A 22,507-nucleotide genomic window follows, 5' to 3' on the forward strand; every position below is an offset into this window, starting at 1 on the left:
ATATTGCCATATCTTATTCTTTTATATGCTTGCTTTTTATTACTTTCTTATATATATAAGGGATATAAATCCCCTATTTAACTAAAGTAGATAGTATAGTTTTAGATAAATAGTTATATATTTTATAAAGTAGAGCATAGAATATCTAAAAGATCTCCTCCTTTCTCTTGCTTCTACTAGTAGTTAGTAATAGGGTAGTAATAAAGCATTTTTTAATCTTAGGTGATTCCTTTATATCTAGGCAGTTTAATAAATCTAGGAGTAATAATATAACTATAGTATAGACTCTCTTAGCTATCCTTTCTTTACTTTCTTCTCTAGAGTCACTTCTCTTCCTAGTTTAAAAGAAGAAGTAGAGCATTTTAGCTTATTCCTTCCTAAGTTTCTTTTCTATATATTTCACTCTATCCTCTTAAGACTTACTTAGAAGAGGCTTTATATAACCTGAGATAGTCTTAAGAAAGTTACTCTTATAATTAACTTTACTTTTTAAGATAGTCTTAAGAAGGTTGCTTCCCTAGTTTCCTATATTAACTAGGATAGTCTTAGGAAGCTTAACTTCCTCTATAGGGTCTTCTAGGATTAATAGAAGATCTAGTTAGTGCTTAATAAATAGTATTATTACTACTAGCTTTAAGGTTTTCTAGGGTTCCTATTTAATAGGCTTCCTAGCTAGTTAGCCTTATAGTTTATAATTAAGTAGATCTAGAGATATTCCTTATCTTATAACTCCACTTAGTAGATTTTATAGCTGGAGTTCTAAATCTCCCCCCTTTACTAACTTATAGAAGATAATAGAGCTTAATCTTTATATATAGCCAAGGTTAGTAGAGTAGAACTAGTACTACTTATTAGTCTTGCTACTATAGCTTAAGAAAACTGCTTCTTACCTTCTATTTGCCTGCTTATTATATAGCTAAGTAGCTAGAATAGTCTTTAGGTCTATATATATAAAATACTAGTATCCCTATACTCTTAGGTGGTTAGAGATCTATTTAATACCTATATAAGCTTCTTCTAGAGATATTCTCTTACCTGCAATCTTAGGTCCCCTAGGTAACTAGTTTCTAATATATATATTAGTTTCTACTATGAAATACTAGAATTCTAATAGTAGTTTAAAGCTTTTTATTATTATCCTTATTATATTTTTAGTTATCTAAATTACTCTCTTAGCTAGTCTATTCTAGTGTAATAATATAATAGTTATATACTCTATAGAAATACTATTCTCTCTTTCCTATCTATCTATAGTATCTTTTAGTTTTAGAGCATTATCTAATCTATATATAATCACTTTTTATTTTCCTTTCTATTCTTATCTCTTTCTCTATTCCTAGAGTCTTAGAATTGCTTTATCTTTTAACTTTAGTGGGATTATCTAAATCTTCTAGGTAAAGTTATTAATAATCTATAGAAAGTACTTAAAACCTCGAATTGACTTTATAAAGGGTCCTATAATGTTAATTAATATAAGTGCTAAGGGTTTAGACTTGTAAATAGCTAGCGTCTTATTTATTATCTTTTATATCTTACTAATTTTGTATGCTTTATAGATCCTCTAGTAAGGTGCTAGAATCTTAATCGCTTTTACTCTAGTTATAACCTTATATAGATATTAGAGGGACTTAGCACTATAGTAACTAAAACGCTTATATATAAGTTAAAAGTGTTATTATTAGTTCTTTAATATATTATCTTCTTCTAACTTATCTAGGTCCTAGATGCTCTTAGAGTCACTTTAGTGTTCTATTTCTTTAAAGGTAGGAAATGCTATTTCTAAATAATATTTCAAGATAGACTTTATATAGTATAAGCTATCCTTTTACTTTATAGTAATAAGTGTCTTATTCTCCTTTTTAAAGTATATCTTCTTATTATTAAAGTGTCCTTAAATCCCATCTTTATATAAATATCTCGTAGAAATTAAATTAATCCTAAAGTTAGGAATAAAAAGAGTATTCTTAAGGAAATAAGAAGATCTATCTTTAGTAATAACTTTAGCTATCCTATACTTATCTAACTTTAATATTCCCCCCTAACTTATATAATCCAAGGTAGGAAGCACTTCTTTAATAGCTCTCTAAATAAGTAAGGTTTATTAGTTATATATAATAATACTCCTAAATTAATAGGCTATATAGTAGAGTGCTTACTTAAGATTATCCTCTTCTACTCCTTAGTAATTGCTATAACCTCTTCTTTATAGTTATTAGATAAAGAGTCTATAGGAGTTGCATTAGAGTTTAAGTTGCTCTTACTTCTAGAGTCCGCTCCTAGGAATCCCTAGTCTCTCTTTAACTTGAAGTTCTTATTATCTTATCTGCTATAGGAGGATTTATAGCAAGATAAACTCTTATAGTTAGATAACTTCTAGTAGGATCTCTTCTCTTAGAGTAGCTTTAATACTTATCTCTAGAACTTTAAGAGGAATAGGCACTCTAGTACTATATACTCTTCTTTATAGATATAGCATTTTAGACTATTTCTATCAGGTAAGTCCTAGGATTAGCAGCGAGAATATTTAAATCCCCCCTATATAGCAAGCCTATGCTTAGCTTTAGTAGTAGCAAGCCTCTCTTCTTTTTCCTAAAGATATTTAATCTAGTTATTAACTAGTATTATTATTATAGCTAAAGTGTTAACTATTGCCTTATAGCTAGGTGGTAGAGCGCTATAAAGTAGAAGAAAAAGAGTATTATTAGAGTACTAATCCTTTGCCTTTAAGTTAGTAGAGATGATCTTATAGCAGATCTCTTTTAGCTTATTAAAACTATTAATTACTATAAGTCCTAGAGTCTACTTAAAGTTATAGAGCTCCTTTATAAACTTTCCTGTAGTAATCTTACTTAGTTAGGTGTACTTTATCTTAAGGTACTTCTAAAGCTTCTTTACTATCTCGTATTTATCTAGGAGACTCTAGTTATTATTGCTAAGCCTTTAAAGAAGGTAGAACTTAATAGTCCCTTTATCCTTCTTATACTTTACCTTCTTCTTTAAGTTAAGGTGAATTGGCATAGTAATTAGCGTTATTGCAGATAAAGAGGCCCTAGATAAACCTGGGGTATTATTAAGTGATAAGTCCTATAGTATATCTATAGCCTTAAAGATATTATCTGCAGTTGCATATCTTATATACTCTTGGATGCTCTTATTAATAATATACTTAATTGCCTTTTCTTAAAGCTTAGCACTAAGCAATTAGAACCACTTCTTATAATTCTCTCTTATTAAGACTAGTATCTTCTATAATTCGTTTTCTGCTATTATATTAGTCTCTTTTCGTAATGGTTTTCAGAAAGGGAGTATTTATAAAAGGAGGGTCTTATATGTAGGTTTCCTAGGTAGCGTGGAAAATTTATATAGCTGGAGTGAATAAATATAGTAGTAGAAAAATTTAAAAAACGTATAAAGGAAATCGAAAATGAAAGTATAAGTCAAGTTATAGCGGCTTGTCTTATATTATATATTATTTATATATAAAGAGGGTATAAAGCAAGGTGTAGCGGCTTGCTTCTATTATTTATATCAAATTCGTATATAAGAAGGGTTTTTATAAAGTTGTGCTCCCCTAGAGCTAAGAAACCCTATTTCTCTTATCTCTCTCTTTTGCTCCCCTAGAGCTTAAGAAATAACTATCTCTTCTTTATTAAACCTTAATTAATAGACTATGTAATGCCCTTTTACTATAGGCTTGTTATATCATATAGAGTTTAACCTTAGTAGATTGCTAATAGCCTTACAACTATCTACTCTTTTTATTAAACCTTAATTAACGGAATCCGAAAGCGTTATCCCTTTAAATATTACTCTTTATAGGTATGCTATATTATCCCTTTAAACGTTACTTTTACTACCTACGGACTGCTCTTAAACTTATATAGTAGCGGGATTATTTTAGGTGGAAACTAAAGGCCTTTATCCTTATAACTAGGGCTTAGAACCTATTAGAACTATATGCCTCCTAGGATTATTACCTCTAGAAGGACACATAGACCAGATAGGGACACAGTTAGGGAAGTGGGTTAAAGGGGTTATATTAGCTTAAAGGAGGAAAGCTACTATAGAGGTGAAGACGAGGTTATAAGAACCTCGTACGCGTCCCCTAGCGGCCGCGTCACCTGATACCGCGAGGGCTGTATTTCCAACAGTCTGCCTGTCTACATTCCGACATAGAAGACGGAAAAAAAAGCTTATCATATAAGTTCATATATATATTCCTCACATTCTCTACTTGTATTAGTAGCAATCCATTATTGTCATAAGTATAAAAACCCATCTCCTCCCTCTTCTTCAAGTTCTCCACCAAGCAAGAAATCGTCCGGCAACACAATATCCCCTTCTAGTCCAACTCCTACCCATACAAATCTAAGCTACGCAATGGCCGAAGACACCCCCATAACTGGTGTTAGCTATGTTTCAAAGGATGATGACAGTCAAATAGAATGGAAAGACTTTACGAGTCCCAAAGGGACAAAATACCGGGTTGGATATCCAAAATCTAGCGACTCGGCTGTTGCGGAAGGGAAACTCCAAGACGAAGTTGTGGGTGGCCCTGAGAGACATACGAAGCAGGAATTTGTCACACATGATATCGATGATTTATGGTGGCTAGTCACCAAGAAAGACAATTGGAAGACACCTGTCGAGCGCGTCAAGAATTCGACATCAAGCAGTACTGTCTTTGCAATAATGTCCTCGGTTGGTACGACTTCAAGTTGAAGATTAACATCACTCAATGCTGGGACTACGATTTCTACGACGAGACCGGCGATTCCTACTACCTCTCGACCTACGTCACGGGCATCCATTATGTCTCATACGATTTCAAAAAGCCTAACATTGTGAGGATCGAGGGCACTAGTAACTGGATCATGCGAGGGAAGTGGAAGAGCGTGATGAGGCACGATGGCTGAGGTATGGGACAAAGTATTATGCGTGGACACTGAGGAGGATTTTGTAACCTTGGAGCATTTCATTTGGTTCTTCTAAGAATATATGACAACTTATGGGGATATAGACCTAGACCCTCCTTTGCTAGCCACACCTTGGAGGAAGAGGAAGTTATATGTTAATGTCAATTTGTCATAAGCCTGAACCTCCTCTGATTGATTACCTATGTGTTTTATAAGTGACTTGACCCAACTATCAGATTATAATCTTATAATCCTTTGATTCTTTATAATTCCAACTGGCTACCCAGATATACCCCCCGCCTGGCTTAGTGATTCTATACTTTCCATAAATCTCCCTATACGCGATTATGATAACTAAGAGAAATGTAAGGTACATGTAGTAATGGATCCTATATTTTCCATGAATATCTTTATATGCGGTTATAATAATTAAGAGAAATGTAAGGTAAGGTACATGTGTCCATGTAGTAAGGTGTCCTTTTCAGTAAACTGTGCTGCTTTCGGTTAGCGGCCGCTAGAAATTTTAGGTCCGCCGTCTATACCTGGCCTTAGTGTCCACGTCCTCTTCCAGCACTTTGCGAATACCTTCAATTAACCACTACGCGTATCTGCTCCTGCTCCTTCCTGCTCCTACTCCAGTCCCATTCAATTTCGACCTCTGCATCGACAACCCTCAACTTTGAACCACCACCAGCCAGCTACCTACCTTGCCCAATTCAAGATGGTATCACCTCAGATGTACGCCCATCGATCGCCTCCATCCTTGTGCCAGCAATAGTCTTGCTATTACCTTTACTCTTACTGACTGCTACTATAGTACTAACCTGGTTATCATCCTTGGGATGATGCAGGTGTCGAAGAAGATACCGCTCGATGATCCCAATACGCTGAACCTGGTCCGCGCAGGATACTTGTTGAGCAACCTTATCATCATCGCTGTGTACGCCTACACGCATCTGATAATCAACAAGAAGAAAGGTACGTAATTGCTGCAATGGAGTAATGGTTTCTCTAGTATCTCCGGTAATTCTAGACCCAACGCTTTTGCTAACTTCACTTTTCTACAGATATGACGACCCTAAAATATGTCGAACAACCCCAAATGGGATCCACCGAAGAGCCCAAGCCCATCACCACCACCGTCCACAAGTACGACGTCGACCAGATGAAGTCTCTCTACAAGGCACAGCTCATGGGAATTGGAATGATGGGCGTGATGCATATCTACTTCAAGTACACCAACCCCCTCTTGATCCAATCGATCATCCCCCTCAAGAGCGCATTTGAAGGCAACGAGGTCAAGATCCATCTGTTTGGAAAGGCAGCAGTTGGCGAACTGAGGCGACCATTCAAGGCGGCGGCTGGTTTTATGAGCGCCTTGCAGGGAGGTGCGGCTCCTGCACAGGACAAGAAGTCAATTGAGGCTGCGGAGAAGGCTGGTCGTGGGGGTTCTAAGGAGGAGTAGATGGGCCTCTAGGTTGCATTTCCATAATATCTACTGGGATTGTATGTTTATGGGGGTATGGGGGAGTGTTGGGTGTAACGAAGGTGTGAAAAGGGTATTTTACCATCTTCATTGTAATCATAGAAGGTATTGCGACGCTAGATACGTAGAAATCCCTGAGTCACAACACCAAATATGCTTCAGATGATCTGGGTGAAAAGTGATTACACGCGAGACAGCTGGGTTGGGAAAATTGTCCTAAATATAGATAACATTTATTATTGCAGTATTAATGGCGGGGGCGGGTTCAGATGAATTCTACAAGCGCATCACCAAGGCTGCCATGAGAATCGCCACTCCTTCAGCCTCGTCCCATTCAACCTCAAATACCACCACCACACCATACCACCGCCTCTTTGCAAAACATTAACAGTACCTAGTCATAAACCATGGAGCGACCGACTACACCTCCTCGAAATACCCCCTCTGTCTCAGCCCTTCCTGCACGAACTCCACTGACTCCAGAAGTCACTCGCAGAATTGTATGTCCACTGGCCCTGCCTTCTCTACTTCTCTCTGCTCCCTCTCTACTCCCTCTCTACATGGACTGATCTCTTGTAGGAGGAAAACAGATTAAAAGCCAAAGCGCTGCGCGAACGTTCCCTCGCAGCGCAAGCAGCTGCCGAAACAAGCACAACATCCCGCACTCCCGCCGGCTTCATCGCAACCTCGGATTCTGGTCGCAAACGCGCGCATGCCTCCATCTCGACGGCGAATGTTCCTTCTACAAGCCGCGATGCGCGCCAGCCTCCAACAAAGGATGCTGGCATTCAGCCGGCGCGCAACTTCAAGAAATACGTTGATCATGATTTCAGCAAGATGACGGACACAAAGGGTGGTTTCTTAACGGCTGAAGACGATCCATTTAATAAAGTGCTACATGCACCAGGAAAAGAAGGCGAGAAGCCGGCACATATGACGCTGAAGGAATGGGAGAGACATCAATTGCTCAAGGGTCTACGGAATCGAAAAGAAGGACCGTTTGAGCCCAGCATTATGATGGGAAAGGAGGGGCAGAAGTGCAGGGAGTGTGGAGGGATGGAAATTGATTGGCAGTGGCTTGATGTGTTCAAAACGAGTATTTGTTCGAGGTGTAAAGATAAGTTTCCGGAGAAGTATAGTTTGCTTACGAAGACGGAGGCAAAGGACGATTACCTCTTAACAGATCGTGAGTACGCCTGTTGACGAGACGAACAGTGCTAATAATCGATAGCTGAGTTGAAAGATGGGGATTTATTACCGCATCTGAGCAAACCAAACCCGCACAAGAGTCATTGGCATGATATGATGCTGTTTCTACGTTACCAAGTTGAAGAGTATGCCTTCACAACCAAGTGGGGGTCAGCTGAAGCTCTGGATGCCGAATTTGAGAAGAGAGAGATAGACAAAAAGCAGAGGAAGGAAGCGAAATTTAAAAGCAAGCTGCATGAGTTGAAGAAGAAGACCAGGACAGATGCCTATAGGAGGAATCTTAAGAATGGTGGGAAGGCCGGGCAGTTCGGGGATGTGATTGGGAGTGGGAAGCATGAGCATGATTGGGGACAGACAGTAGAGAATGCAGATGGGATGACGGTTAAGACTTGTGTCGACTGTGGGATGGAAGTTGAAGAGTTGGAGTTTTAAAGGTCCAGGCAAAGTTCTTGATATTGGCTGAGATATGGCATTGCAGTGTATATATTGCATTCCTATTCATTCATGTGACCAGAAATAATAGTCTATGAAGTTCGCCTGTCGCGTGCATTGATGTCTTCTTGTAAGCTTAAGGTTATGGGACCCCAAGGTTATTGTGTTGATCGATATAAATAGGGGCAAAATGACAAGGATGAGGAAACAATGCCGCTTTCTGCCGCATCCCGTATGTAGTGTTAAGACCCTTGATTATTTACATACTTGCGGTGCACTTCTAGAAACATTTGATAAAAGATGTAAATAAAATACGAGGAAATATTACCTAAGTGTATTTGTATCATGGGTTTTTATAAATACTTACTCCTAATGGTATTAAGTTGCCCCTGAATGCGTGTAAAGCGGCGTGAATTTGTCTAAAACAGCAACGAACGATCTGGTGCCTTGTGGCCTTAATTAAGGTTTTGGTGGCAGTTACATACGTACAGCTCTCTGTTGCTCTCTTCCTGACATTGCTCGGCCGAAAACAAACACCACCACCAATTCGACATATCTTTCCTTGGAGCTTCTGTACATCTTAAAGGCCGCCCCTTTTTAGACCTCAGCTCGCCATGAGAAATTGAGCGCGCCGCTGCGAAAAGCCTCCTCGTCCTTGCCGTTGGGTTGCGCCTGGACAAACAGATGCCCACCTAGCTTACAACTTGACAACTGCGCAGCCAGGAGCAGGGCAGGCCGGCGAGTAAGGGGCTGCGAGGGAGGTTATGATGGCCTGGCAGTCTCTGTCGGGCATGGGCGGTGGTGGGAACAGTGGTGGGAATGGCAGTCAAGATGGATCCCAGCAGCAGGGGAACCAACCCCAGGGCACTGAATATACTCTACAGGGTGGGAATATCTCCTAAGACTATGTACGCGAAATTTTGCTAACATGCCCAGGTGTAATGCGCTTTCTCCAGACCGAATGGCACAGACACGAGCGAGATAGAAACGCGTGGGAGATCGAGCGGCAAGAGATGAAGGGCCGAATAGCTCGACTGGAGGGCAGCACCAGGAAATCCGACAGCTCGAATAAAGCCCTGAAGAAATATATCAATATGCTGGAGAAGGCTCTCAAGGAGAGAGATTCTCAGGTCAAGGCATTGAAGGCTGGCAAGGAGATAAATATCGAGTCCATTCGGGACCAGAAGGAGAAGGCCAGTGCAGCTTCCAAGAAGGACCATGTGCGACGTAGGTTTTTGGTCTCTGATCTTAATGTACGGCAGCTGACCGTAGATTTAGCAACGCAAGACAAGCCTCACAATTCGTTTCTAGATGTCGAAGAGGGCGAAGAAAAGCCCGATGAAGACCCTGATCGCGGAAGTCTTAAAGGTTTTATGGACAAGACACAAGGAGAGCTCACCTACCTCATGGTGTCGCCATCGAACCCGCTACCTCCTCGAGATCCTCCGTCTCCTGAAGATATCCTATTACAACCCCCGTCTTTTGGGCAGGGACCTAGTCAACAGAGCCTGGAGGAGATGTACCAACAGCAACCAAGACAGAAAAACATGCGCGAGTCTAGTCTGTCACGACCGTCACCAACTCCGAACCACCACCCTCCACCAGTACCTACATCAAACCTGGCTGTAAGAAACCCTGAAGTGCCCATGTCAAGATCTCTCGCCGACCAACAACCCTTGCCACAACCCACGCAACAAGAATGGTCTACCACCTTCCAAATGCCCGATCCGCCAGAGGAGGAGGTGACCAAAATCAATCATAGTTTTGATTCATATGGGCGGCCGGCAGATCTTGAAACGACGACAGATAAAGAACCCGCGACAGAGGCAGACGGTTGGGATTTTAACGACGGGGCACAATTCGCGGATCCAGATATCAAACCAGCCCCCCAACGACCAGACACAGATTTATTTCCAGTTGCACAGGATGCACCGAAATCACCTAACCGAGGACCAGGATCGCATCGTAGGAAGACTTCAATATCGCGGCGGAAAAGTGGGGAGCCTGACCTTGCACTGAACCAGGCTTTGAAGGTGGATGGTGGCAGTTTCAAAGTGAGGTTCGGACTAAGGGGACACCTGGATGCAGTGAGATCCGTTATCTTTACTGGTGGTGGAAGTCCTGGGGAGCCTGAAATATGCACTACTGGCGATGATGGAACTATCAAGCGGTGGATCATACCCGCAAGGTACGATACCCAACCCGGAATGCACAACGGTCCAAACGACCTGGACATCCAGAGTTATTTCACACATCGTGGACACACCGGAACCGTCATGTGCTTGACAGCCTGGTCGCCATCCCAGAATTTCTCCAGTGGTGGACGAGCCCAAGGTGATGGATGGATATTCTCCGGAGGTCAAGATGCGACTGTCCGAGTCTGGGAACGCGGGAGAGTTGATCCAAAGGCGACTTTAGATGGCCACACGGATGCTGTTTGGACAGTATGTGTTCTGCCTGGAACGACAGGGGCTGTTTTCGGCCAGAACAACGCTTATGGCGGCCCGGATCGAATCCTGCTTGCATCTGGAGCTGCTGATGGCACGGTCAAGATATGGTCTGTCAGTGCTCCGCCGCAATTGGTATCACCTTCGGGCGGCAGTCAGCGAAGGGGTGGTCGTGTCCGAGGGAATTCCATGTCGTCTGGCTCGGCGTTCCCTTCCTCACCACAGCCCAGCGTGGCCTCAAATTCCCCATTTCATTACACCTTAATCCATTCGATCTCAAGATCAAACAACACTGCCTCGCCGACTTGTATCACACCTCTTTCTGCGTCAGGGGATGCTTTCGTGGTCTCTTACTCTGATGCCGCCGTGTTGGTTTATGACACCAGGACCGGCGAAGAGGTTGCTTCAATGGCCAGTCTGGAGACGTATAATGATACGGCATCAACAGGTGTCAATGCAATTGTCGCGACTACCAATGGGCTGGATGGGTCATTGAGCTTCGATTCTGGCAGAGGGCTTTCAGAAGACGAAGGCGTTGTTGGAGGGGCTACTGGCTCGAGCGGGGGTGTTGAGGGCATTGTAATCAGTGGCCACGAAGACCGATTTATTCGTTTCTATGATGCTAACAGTGGTAAGAGTCTCGAGCGTTCCTTTGAAATTTTACAGCCAGCTAATCAAACATCAGGTCAATGCACATACAACATGCTAGCTCACCCGGCCGCAATCTCGGCCCTGTCACTGTCGCCAGATGGCAGAGAACTAGTCTCAGCTGGTCACGATGCAAGTCTCCGTTTCTGGAGTTTGGAAAAGCGGAGTTGCACCCAGGAAATCACAAGTCATCGTTTGATGAGGGGTGAGGGTGTATGTTCTGTAGTTTGGAGCCAGGATGGGAGATGGGTAGTCAGCGCCGGAGGAGACGGAGTCGTGAAGGTTTTCGCACGTTGATTAATGATGGATGGATATGCGAGACGAGATGCTATGCTATATGAGCGGCAATACCCTTTCTGTGTGTATTTCAAGACACCTTTTTTAATCTCGTTGCTCATTGCATGGCATGGACCGGGATATGGGAGGGAAAATATGTAGTTTAGACGAACATTTTTTGCCCCCCTGATCGGGGGATGTTGTACAAAAAGACTACTTAAAGAGATACTAGCCATAGGTGCTATATATAGTACTTAACCATTTGCATTCTTCCAAGATGTTGTTAGACTTTACGGGTAGCTTGTTACGGTAGCACAAGTTGAGCTCCCCACGCTTTAATTCATACAAGGAGCGGGAATAGAAGGAGCTGATTTGCCAGCCAGAGGATAGAGGATATCGAGAATCATATGTGAGCGGTGGGTCTGGGAATACAACGGGACTGGTAGCGATGCGATGGTGATAATGCTTATAGAGGTTCGCAAACAATTGGTATTGAGAAAGAAGCTGCAATTAATGAGGGTTGGGATAGGATCATGTTTGAAGAACAGCAACGAACATGTACTTGGAGAGATACGTGTGGATTCTCGTCTCTAATCCCCCACAATCTTGGCACATTGCGGATGAAATAGGTTTTGTTCGGCATATATGTGTTATTGGTGTATTCCCATGCTGCCTAGGTACTCTTCTTACTGACAAGCTGCACATAACAAAATGCGCCTTCTCCGTTATCCTTTTCCGCCTTCTCCTCAGGTCAACAAATAAGCCTCAACTTGTCGCGGATTTCAGGATCTTCCTTGCCAAACTTTTCAGGGCCCTGGGACTAGACAACATATCTTCCGTGTCCTATGCCTCAGCAAGGAGAAGCCCGAGCAGTCTTTGAAGGGATTATATGGCCTAGACTGCTGCCTCGCAGATGAATGCCCTTATGATGTTCGAGGATGCGGAGATGGTGTTTCAATCTCATGTCCAGAAATTGTTCGCCTTGGGCTGGAGTTGAGTTTTCGGGCTTGACCTTGGTTCAAGTCTATTTCACTTCCAGGAATTGTTTGTAGATTTCGGGGCGCGGTTTCGAGAGTCTGAAAACTCTGATAAGCTGCCTGATAGTGATAGACTTGTTCCATATACCAGTTTGTGCGGGCTGGAAGCTCTTGAGCTTAAATCGTGCAATACTGTGCCAGCCAAAACTATAGGTTCTGGCAACACAGCTTAATCCATCACTCCTCCTATTCAACCTCTATATCCGCCCGCAAGTCTCCGTATAGAACTTCACACACCCCTCCTAGTGGAACGTCCATAACAGCATCTGTCCCCCGACTCCACAGACTCTGCCAATCCTTCAGGTCATTATCCGAGCGATCCCTTCTTTTCTCCCTTGTAGCGCCCATCTTCCTTCCCTTCCCATCCAACGTAGCGACATTCGCCGCGTCATCAATGATGGTCTCAATGGAGCTTAGAGGAAGCGTCAGATACCCCGTGTTGTAAGACGCGAGCGCAACGTAGATGTAGACTAGCAGCATGACGATAAAGGACGGCAGCGCAAGAGACCACCAGCGGTTCGGATAGTAGTATATCCCGAGTGCGTGGAGAAAAGGCGATGGTAGGTACGACCAGAGCAGGTACATGAGGAAGGTCAGGGAGGAGAAGAGGTATAGCACGAAGCCGTAGTATTCGTAGGTTGGCACTTTCGGAGAGGCCCGCGGCACTGGCTCAAGCTCGTCGGCTGAGCTGTCGGGGGTCGTCGGTCGAGAGGGGCGGAGGAGGGAGGTCAATGAGGGCGATGGGGGGAGAGGTGTAGGCGGACGGTTGTAGAAGGGCGGCGCGAAGAAGTTGTGCTGGGGCGGAGGAGGGGAGGGAGAGGAGCTGGAGGAATCTCCGCGATAGTGGGGGTGGGAGTGGGATTGGAACACGGTATCCTCATCATTGTCGTCGTCATCGTCAGAAGATGAAGGCATCCTGCAATTGTGGTGGTGTTGTGTTGTGTGATGTTGTGTGGTGTGGTATAATGGAGATGGTGTTGTTGACATGGAATGTCCTCAAGAATCACCCAATAGTGTCTATCGCCACGTGATAAGTGGTGCACTTGGACTCCTCTTCTTTTAGATCTATATATCTTTTTGCAAATCCCTCATATATTTGTAGCGGGATTATTGGATTGGTTACACAAGTATTGCATTGTGTATATATTGATCCCTAAGTCTATGAAGTCTCGGTATAACCCCTCACAGCATTATTATTCTACTCACTACTTCTAATTGATCACATATTCCTTACATATTCCTTTTTAGTATAAATTTGCCTGTCCCCGTTAATGGGAAGAGCATCTCATTCCTTAGTGACTCTCACCTAGTTCCTCAAGAGGAAGGAAGTTCGAATAGTTGCAAAAGTATATCCACATCTCGGAATCACCCTATGCTTGGCATTATTTGGTTATTGGAACGTCTTTCTAGCCTTCTATCATGGATCCTCTCTTTTGGGCAAGTCGTTACCAACGGCACGGAAGAACTCTAATGATCCAACACAGGAACATGGTATAGTACTAGTCCGTACCCGCGAATTCTCTCCCGACCCGCAATTTCACTTTGAATATCTGGACGTCCGGACATCTACGAGCTGTCCGTCCACAGCAGGTAGATAAACATCCCAGCTACTTACTACCTATACAGTTTCCAGCCAACCAACGTGCAATTACAAGGCTTACTCACATGGCCGCTCAGGGGTGGTCGTCCGTGCCGTGGCCGTGGTGTACAAGGTATCTGTAGATCCGCTACACCCTTTGGGAAGGTCCGACTTGTTCCTAGATATCAATCCACAAATGAAAGCAGTCAAAAACTCAAAGCACCAGGAACATGCAGCGATATGGCTTCCATTTCTTCGTATACACCAAAGCAGGCACCGTTTTCATCCCTTATCCTAGCTACTGCATATTCATAGCTTACTGGCTGCATGCATGTATATTACACAGCTTCCGAGCTCATGAGGGGTAACTTTACTGGGAAACTATCAAGTATGACGGGACACAGAGTATAAAGCTTCCTAGCACCTTCAACCGACTTCATTTTAGGACTTCCACTCTGTCTTCGGTTCCATTCAGAATACTGCAAAGCCCACCATGAAGTTGGACCTCACTATATTCCTCTCCGCCGTCATTGGCGCTCAAGCTGTCTTTGCTACCCCGATCCGTTCACGTACTCCCTACAGTGTCAAGGAGACGCACAATGTGCCTCGAAAATGGAAGAATCTTGGCCGAGCTGCTGGCGACCATATGCTTCATCTCCAGATTGGGTTGAAGCAGGACAAGTTTGACGAACTGGATAGACACTTGTACGAAGGTAAGAAGTTATGTTTTCCGTTATTCGCGTGGCAATCAAAGACAGAATGCCAATTCTCTGCAATTCGAGTAGAAATCGTTCAATTCAGCCACCCACTGTATCCTTCCCAGGCTTTTGTGTTCTGTTTTATCTCAGCGCAATTTCTGGAATTTATACTTCTAAAAGTCCCGTATAGCTAACATCAGCTCCAGTCTCTGATCCCAATCACAGCCGATATGGGAATCATCTCTCTTTCGAGGATGTTACTGAGCTCGTCAAGCCCGCCGAAGAGACTCTCGACCTTGTCCACGAATGGCTGTTAACCAATGGCGTCAGGGAATTGGCCTACAGCCCAGCAAAGGACTGGATCAACATCTATATTGATGTGGAATCTGCCGAAAAGCTTCTGGACACCGAGTACTCTGTATTCCAGCATGAGGATGGCTCTGCTTTGGTCCGGACCTCTCACTGGTCCCTGCCAGCTCATCTACACGAACATATTGATACTGTCCAGCCCACGACATCTTTCATGCGTTCAGCTCCGCAGAAATCCGACTATATTCAATTCGACCAGCCATATACACCCCCAGGATACAAGCCCCCGACCAATGAGACAATTGCCAAAGTCTGTCGTCTCTTCACGGTCACCATTGAATGTTTTCAAACTTTGTATGGTACAATAGATTATCAGCAGAAGGTTCCCGGAATCAACAAGATTGCATTCAATAACTATCTCGGCCAACGTCCAATCCGACCAGATGTATTCTCGTTCTTACAGAAGTATCGCCCTGAGGCTGCTCCAAACGCATACGCCTTCAAGTCAATTGAAATTGACGGTGGTCCAGCAGCTCAGAATACGTCTTTAACCTTTGAACAAGCCGCTGGGGATGACATTTCAAAGGAAGCAAACTTGGACGCCCAGACTATTCTCGGAATGACCTACCCTCAACCTGTATACTCATACTCAACTGGAGGAAGTCCACCTTTCCTCCCGGACATCAACACCCCAACGAACACCAACGAGCCATACCTGACTTGGGTAAACTATGTAATGGGCCAGAAGGATGTTCCACAGGTGATTAGCAGCTCTTATGGAGATGACGAACAAACAGTGCCCAAATCGTATGCCGACAGAGTGTGCAAGCAATATGCCCAGCTCGGAGCTCGAGGTATATCCCTTTTGGTGTCTAGTGGCGACGGTGGCCTTGGCGGCGAAGACAGCTCTGGGTGCCTCACCAACGACGGCAAGAACACAACTACCTTTATCCCTTCCTTTCCACCCAGTTGCCCGTACGTAACCGCCGTAGGGGCTACGCAGGAATTTGAGCCTGAGGTTGCAGCATTCCGCGCCCCTGGATTAGGACCTGATAATAAGACGCACGGATTTTACGCCTCTGGTAGCGGTTTCAGCAATTACTTTGATCGCCCTTCATATCAAGATGCGGTTGTGCCGGCCTATGTTTCCGCATTGGGTGGATTGTACGAAGGACTCTATAACAAAAGTAAACCAAATATCCGTGAAATGTTAAACTTAATTTACTAACTGGTAACAGACGGCCGTTCATACCCAGATCTTGCTGCCCAAGGTCTCTACTTTGCATTCTGGTGGAACGGAACCGAGAGTTCCATCTCCGGAACCTCCGCTTCCTGTCCGCTCATGAGTTCCATCATCTCACTCGTGAACGACGAATTAATCTCATGTGGCAAGCCGCCTCTAGGCTTCCTCAACCCCTGGCTATACTCAAAGGGCTACAAGGGTTTCACTGACATTCTGGGCGGAAACACCTCGAGCTGCGGTACTGCTGGTTTCCCCGTCACTAAAGGTAAGTCACATAATCATGCCTGTTTATAAACGTTTGGTATTCTAACACGTACAAAAGGATGGGATCCTATCACGGGGTTCGGCACACCTGTATGTTACCCCTAGCCTTGTCATTATGTGTTTGCTCTACGTATACTGATATTGCTTAATCTAGATTTTCCCAGAGTTGCTCAAACTCGCAAAAGACTAGAGTTATCTACAATAGCGACCCTCTATTTATTGAGACAGAGTAAATTTAATAGATTAACGCAAGTAATAAACATTATAAGAATACTTGCTAGCGATGTGAATAGTAGATCAAGACGTACTTTCAGGACTAGGACGCGCGAAGCCGTACTTCTCCCAGTGTTCACATCCCGGCGATGTGAAAACCCCTTCCGGACACCCCTCCAAAACAGCCCAGCGGCCATACGCCACGATTCTGCATTCCGATATCCTCCCTAACCCTATGACTTGGCGCGTTATCCAACGCATGCAGTGATGAAGCCAAACACCTCCTCCAGACCCTGCGATAATCCAACGTAATCCAACGGTGCGTGCCAACGCTACCTCTGCTGCATACATATATATCCTTTACCGTTTATCTCGGGGATGATACAGTATATAGCGAAGTCGATATGGGGGATGTCGTGTTGAGTGACTCCGCATACTGACAGTGCCTTTGGTAAGACTGACAGATCCGATTGCTTGGGATTCTGACAGTAGAGCTGAGGACGTAGGGTAGGGTTGTGCGAGACGAGCTGAGGTAAGTCCCATCCCATATCCGTGGCGTCTATGTTATGTTTGCCCACACAACGGATGCTGATCCATTCCCGTACTTTATCCCCGTTGATACTTTTAGTTTGTCCTTCCGTGGAGATGGAAAGCGGCGGGTTGTATAGGGTGACGGGAAGCTCATTGTGGTTGGCAAGGGGGAATAGAATCCGAGGGCTAGAGACTATATGCCTCGATGCAGAGGGTATAGATCTCTCTATTGATAGTGTTGGTGACGCTGGCCTAACGACGCTGTTGTGGTTGTCCTTTAGGTTGAAGGAGGTGAAATGAGATGCAACACATCGCTTATACATTAACATACATCTTGTAAGAAGTGGAAGTGGGAGGAAGCCAATGAGAGGGAAGCCAACTGCACTGAAGCCAATCATGTATAGAGGGTGGCTGATCAGAGGCTAGAGGTCACGTTCTTTTTGACTCACCAAGAAATGTTACCACTAATTTGAGAAGCTTCTTATTTGTACCGATCCTGAAACCTTCAACCTAGAGGTTTCAAGCTTAAGGGCTGTATTTCTAATACTTCTTTAAAGCTTTTTCTATGTATATTCTTATATCATAAAAGTCAAAGATAATAAAGTTTAGAAGGAGTAAGTAGAGGGCGCTGTTAGGCTAATAGGTAGAGGGTAGTTAAAAAGGAAGAGGAATAAAAGAAAGAGACAGGCCTTAGGCCAGCAGGTAGAAAGCGCAGTCTACCGTGAGATTCAAGACAGAATAAGGCAACTAGACCAAGTCTACCTTAATATCTGTTGGGATATAGGGACTGCATCCCGACCTTTCTAGTCATGTGACTTATCGTAGCTTAGTCAGCGAAGAGGCATTACCTCTTCGCGTTCATAACAACACCTAAATGCCAAGCATCATCAACTAGGAAACCCAAGATCAAGTCTATCTACTAGTAGAAGAAGTGATCACGTATCTGAAAACCTGTGATACCAAGAATATCCTTTGTAGGAGAATCGTGCGGCGAATGGACACGTGACTAACGGATCTTAGATTCGCAGGCTTACTCTATAGAGAAAACCCCCCTTTACTAAGTTCTCGGATCCACGGCCCGGGAAGGCCACAGATCGCGGTTGCATAACTATGATGTGTATGTAAAGCTAATCGTACGTATACTTTTATCCGAGCCACGGTCCGAGGAGACGCTAAGTAAAGGTGCTATCATTGGTCATAGAACCGCGAATAGTATCAGCGTCTGATATAGCAAATCACTTAATAGTCTCTATGAAGAATAGCTCTAGGAAAAGAGCTTGACATATGTATATATAGCAAGTTCCTGTAGAACGCATTTACTTGGTTGTATACGATCATCACCTCTTTATCACCATCTGATATTCGACTACTTATTAATAATCAGACGAACCTTTGCTTTATCCAGCCTATATATAACAAAGACACAAAATGCCTTCCGGGGGATGCTGGTGCGATGGAACAAGATATGAATACGGCGTGAAGCCTCTTGAAAGGGTCTGCGTGCTCTCCATGGAATACTATGCTAGCGTCCTCTAACCACTGATGTCCTGCAGATCCTATGCCACTGCATTACGTGCCAGAAGATATCCGGTGGTGCTTTCACGGTCAACCTCATGGTTCCAACCAAGGACGTGCACATGACCAAGGGCGCCGAGAACCTCAAGAGCCACACGCAGGATCATATTCTGGGCGGCAAGCTCTCCGTCTACTTCTGTGGCATCTGCGGCACTTGCTTGTACAAGCAGTTGCACATGTCGCCCTTCGATCAGAACTTCGTTATACAGTCGGGCACGCTGGATGAGGTGGAGGGGAAGCTGGGAGCTGATGTCGAACCGCCGGACCAGGAAAGCTTCATCGAGCGCCGTGCTGGTTGGTTGCCTCCCTTCGAGCTCATCGACATGCGCAATGATTCGCGGAAAGTGGTGGCTACAAAATAGGGGGAGGTCGCTGGATGGCTGGTCGTTCTCACCGTGATACGACGAGATGGATGGGAAGTGAAGCAGCAGTTACAGATGGAAGCAGCATTTACAGGTAGACCCCAATGAACCTAGGCACAGAACAACGGCATTCTCTAAATGCTTTTCCATATGATATGATGCCTCTGGTGTGCCGTGCCGTAATACCATTGCGTGTTATTGTAAGTGCCGTGACTTTGCCCCCGCACTTCCAGTACGCGCATCAGAAGTGGAGTGCAAGATGATAACAAGCGGGCCAATGGTAATGATCTTCAGGGGATGCAGAAGCCAAGTGTTGTATATTGCATTGATGTATAGGTGATAGGTGTATGCCATGTTATTTATCTTTTTATGGCCTGAGTATAGCAATGTTTATCAGGTGGATGCCATGTCATGTTTTATGGCTTGAGTATGGCTTGAGTATGGCTTGAGTATGCCACTGCTACAGTCAGTACATTGTGAGGTGTCTACAAATGCCGACAGCGGGGTAGGTGCGGGGCTATAATGCCGATAGTGTTAGTACTGTGCAGTACTATACGCTATTAATAAATCCATCCTTGTAGCGGATAACCAACCCCCCCTTCTTTAGCGCCTTGGCAACGAGGGGCAACCGCGTGATAGGATATTATAAAACTTTCTTTCTTTGGCGGTCAACCATTCATTCGTCCTCTCGGCCTTCTATCTTCTCCCTTTCCTTAAACACCTACAAAGTATATTATATTTATCTACAAAACCCCCATGTGCCTATAGCAATGAGTCTTCTTCCGCGTGCCGAGAAGCCACGCTCAGGTCTGAGACGCTCCGCAGCTGCTTGCCGGTCGTGTCATCATAAGAAGACCAAATGCGACGCGATGCTTCGCGGGAGACCTTGCTCTGCGTGTATAGCCGACGACCGCTCTGTCGCTGAATGTGTAGTAGTCGCTAGTAAACGGCATGTCTATACCCATGTACTGCCCACGGGGTTCCATCTGACTGCTGCTTTCCCACCAGGGCCAAGAAGTCTCCAGTGATACCTCGTCTTCGTACTCAGCTTGGCAATGCCACCCCTCCGTCTTGCCCTTCTCGGCCGGTCCAAGGGTCGCCTCTGCAAGAACGGCCAAGTATCCAACGCCAAACATCGGATTGCACCACCATTGCCAACTCGGCACCATTTACTGATACTTTAGGGACATCTGTACCGGCGGTCCCGGACGAAGAGCCAACTTTACCAGTCTCTACTCTCAGTCCTCGACCTGTGGAGGACTTCGCTAGCGAACAGAGTCCGGGATGTTGGCAACCAATATATATAGGTAAGCCTCACCCATTCGACGGATTTCTAGGCTCTTTCTCACCAGTCTTCCTTCTGCTTCCAATTTTGATTATGTTCTTAATCCTGAATAATTTGTAACATGTAATAGGGCATACTACATCCAACGAGTTCTCTATCAGCCTGACAATAAAGGATACATCAGGAAAACCAACAGACCATAATGTCACCATTTGCCAGGAAATTCAACACCCTTCTCTATGCCCCGAAGATTTCACTTATCTGCAAGCTAAAGGCGTCTTCTCAATTCCTCCTATCCAAGTCTGCGAGGAACTTCTACGCTCTTATTTTTTGCATGTACACGTGTTGCTCCCGGTTGTTAATGCCTACAAATTCTTAACCGGATATGTTGAGGGGGGGCCTACCAACGTCAACCTGATGCTACTATGGGCTGTATTCTTAGCTGGATCGCATGTAGGTTTCCTTTAGCTATCAAATAAACTCTTCATGGTGCTAATATCAGAGTGTACAGTTTGCATCTCCTGAGGCTGTAAATGCAGCTGGATTTATGAGTCGAATTGAGATGAGCCAGTGCTACTATACTCGCGCAAAAGTGTGTTGATAACTTTGATATTATTCAAGGACACTGCTGACATGGATGGGAAGAAACTGTACGATCTTAACTACCTCAACGACAACGAGGCAAGTGCGCAGTCAGGCGTGCTCATGGCATATTGGCATCCCCCATTCAAGAAGGACGCCTCATCCCTCTGGAAACTTATAGGGCACGCGATAGGGCTTTGCCAAGACTTGCTACCACGTTCCTGCCAGTCACAGTCTCCAGATGTGTCTTCGAAGAGTTCTTGCCCGTCAATCTGGTATCGAATATGGTGGGGTTGTGTAATGTTCGATGCTTGGGGTTGTGTCACGATTGGCAGACGGCTGCGAGTAAATCAGTCTCACAGCAAAATCCCAATGCCATCCTCGGCTGAAATCCTTCAGGAATTGAAGCAATTACCGTTACCAATACAACATCGATACTTATCTAGTCACATCGACCGATTGTCAAATTACTACACCCACAACCTTCGTCTAGGAGAGGTTATTGAAAAGTTTCTGAATAAGGTGAACATGGCAGACGACAATATTCCGACCATCAACGAGATCAATTCCTGGGAAGACGATCTAAAACATGCCGAGGGGCTGACTCGTCAGATGGTATTAGAAGATACCCATTCTTCTGACAAATGGGTCAAACTAGCAGCCTATCACTATCAGGTCTGCAGCGGGTAAGATACAAATTGCTGGAACTTCCATATACCAAGTGATGCTGATTTCTTCTAAAGAGGTGCGCTCATTTGCATTTTACGACCTCATCTGTTTGGTGCTCCACGGGGCCTCGCGAAATCAGACATGCAGTCCTGGCAATCCGAAACCCTTCGCAAAATCACTGCTGCATCAGCTCAGGTCACCAGTACCCTGGAAGCGCTGATCAATCTTCAAATGCTGCAGTATCGCCGACACTGGATGTTAGGAGCCCCATCACTACAACACATACATACACTTAGCTAACGACCTCCTTCAATAGATTGGCACCCCTCGTTGCCGTGACGCACTGTCACCTGATCCAGATGGTTTCCAAGCAACGCTTAGAGCGAGACCTCGCACGGAACAAGGTCGAAACGTGCATCCTTGTCCTAAAGGAACTCGAGAAGACTAACTGGATGGTCGAGGTCAATTTCACGGTCATGCGCTCCGCTCTGGACCATGTTTTAGCCATCGAGAAGAAGAGTTCTAGGCCCAAGGAGTTGCTGTTCAACGGGTCCGCAGAGAATGACGCACAGCAACAATCCATAGAAGCAGAGAACTTCGTATCGGATGCATATTTTGGGGACTTGCCGGCTTCATTCCCAACACACCTGGACGAGTTCATATCAAATGGCTTTCTGGGCACTCTCCCACTGAATGATTGCGATTTTTTATGGCATGAGCCGATTTCTCCTACTTGTACATAACAT

The 22,507-nt window shown here is 44.5% G+C and overlaps 7 protein-coding genes across 7 annotated transcripts; 6 read left to right on the top strand and 1 right to left on the bottom strand.

Moving 5' to 3' along the window:
* Positions 1-5,637: 5,637 nt before the first annotated feature.
* On the top strand, positions 5,638-6,381 carry PHO88 (SRP-independent targeting protein; the record flags this gene model as incomplete). The annotated part of the gene is made up of 3 exons (XM_031152146.1): positions 5,638-5,654; positions 5,734-5,894; positions 5,984-6,381. The coding sequence occupies 3 exons, from the start codon at positions 5,638-5,640 to the stop codon at positions 6,379-6,381; spliced, it is 576 nt and encodes a 191-aa protein (XP_031003653.1).
* A 428-nt stretch (positions 6,382-6,809) lies between these two features.
* Positions 6,810-8,043, top strand: RAD14 (DNA repair protein RAD14; the record flags this gene model as incomplete). The annotated part of the gene is made up of 3 exons (XM_031152147.1): positions 6,810-6,902; positions 6,982-7,588; positions 7,634-8,043. 3 exons carry the CDS (start codon positions 6,810-6,812, stop codon positions 8,041-8,043), a joined length of 1,110 nt encoding a protein of 369 aa, XP_031003654.1.
* Positions 8,044-8,810: 767 nt separating this feature from the next.
* Positions 8,811-11,435, top strand: pro11 (Striatin Pro11; the record flags this gene model as incomplete). The annotated part of the gene is made up of 2 exons (XM_031152148.1): positions 8,811-8,928; positions 8,980-11,435. The coding sequence occupies 2 exons, from the start codon at positions 8,811-8,813 to the stop codon at positions 11,433-11,435; spliced, it is 2,574 nt and encodes an 857-aa protein (XP_031003646.1).
* A 1,202-nt stretch (positions 11,436-12,637) lies between these two features.
* Positions 12,638-13,366, bottom strand: mug84 (Meiotically up-regulated protein; the record flags this gene model as incomplete). The annotated part of the gene is made up of 1 exon (XM_031152149.1): positions 12,638-13,366. One exon carries the CDS (start codon positions 13,364-13,366, stop codon positions 12,638-12,640), a length of 729 nt encoding a protein of 242 aa, XP_031003647.1.
* A 1,157-nt stretch (positions 13,367-14,523) lies between these two features.
* On the top strand, positions 14,524-16,777 carry SED2_1 (Tripeptidyl-peptidase SED2; the record flags this gene model as incomplete). Its single annotated transcript, XM_031152150.1, has 5 exons — positions 14,524-14,743; positions 14,929-16,224; positions 16,276-16,545; positions 16,603-16,634; positions 16,709-16,777. 5 exons carry the CDS (start codon positions 14,524-14,526, stop codon positions 16,775-16,777), a joined length of 1,887 nt encoding a protein of 628 aa, XP_031003634.1.
* A 1,939-nt stretch (positions 16,778-18,716) lies between these two features.
* Positions 18,717-19,225, top strand: LHYA1_G007221 (uncharacterized protein; the record flags this gene model as incomplete). The annotated part of the gene is made up of 2 exons (XM_031152151.1): positions 18,717-18,782; positions 18,842-19,225. The coding sequence occupies 2 exons, from the start codon at positions 18,717-18,719 to the stop codon at positions 19,223-19,225; spliced, it is 450 nt and encodes a 149-aa protein (XP_031003633.1).
* A 1,918-nt stretch (positions 19,226-21,143) lies between these two features.
* Positions 21,144-22,504, top strand: LHYA1_G007222 (uncharacterized protein; the record flags this gene model as incomplete). The annotated part of the gene is made up of 3 exons (XM_031152152.1): positions 21,144-21,778; positions 21,836-22,018; positions 22,078-22,504. The coding sequence occupies 3 exons, from the start codon at positions 21,144-21,146 to the stop codon at positions 22,502-22,504; spliced, it is 1,245 nt and encodes a 414-aa protein (XP_031003636.1).
* Positions 22,505-22,507: the final 3 nt, after the last annotated feature.

This window comes from Lachnellula hyalina (assembly GCF_007821495.1).
Source record: "Lachnellula hyalina strain CBS 185.66 chromosome Unknown contig00115, whole genome shotgun sequence".
Classification (NCBI taxonomy): Eukaryota; Fungi; Ascomycota; class Leotiomycetes; order Helotiales; family Lachnaceae; genus Lachnellula; species Lachnellula hyalina.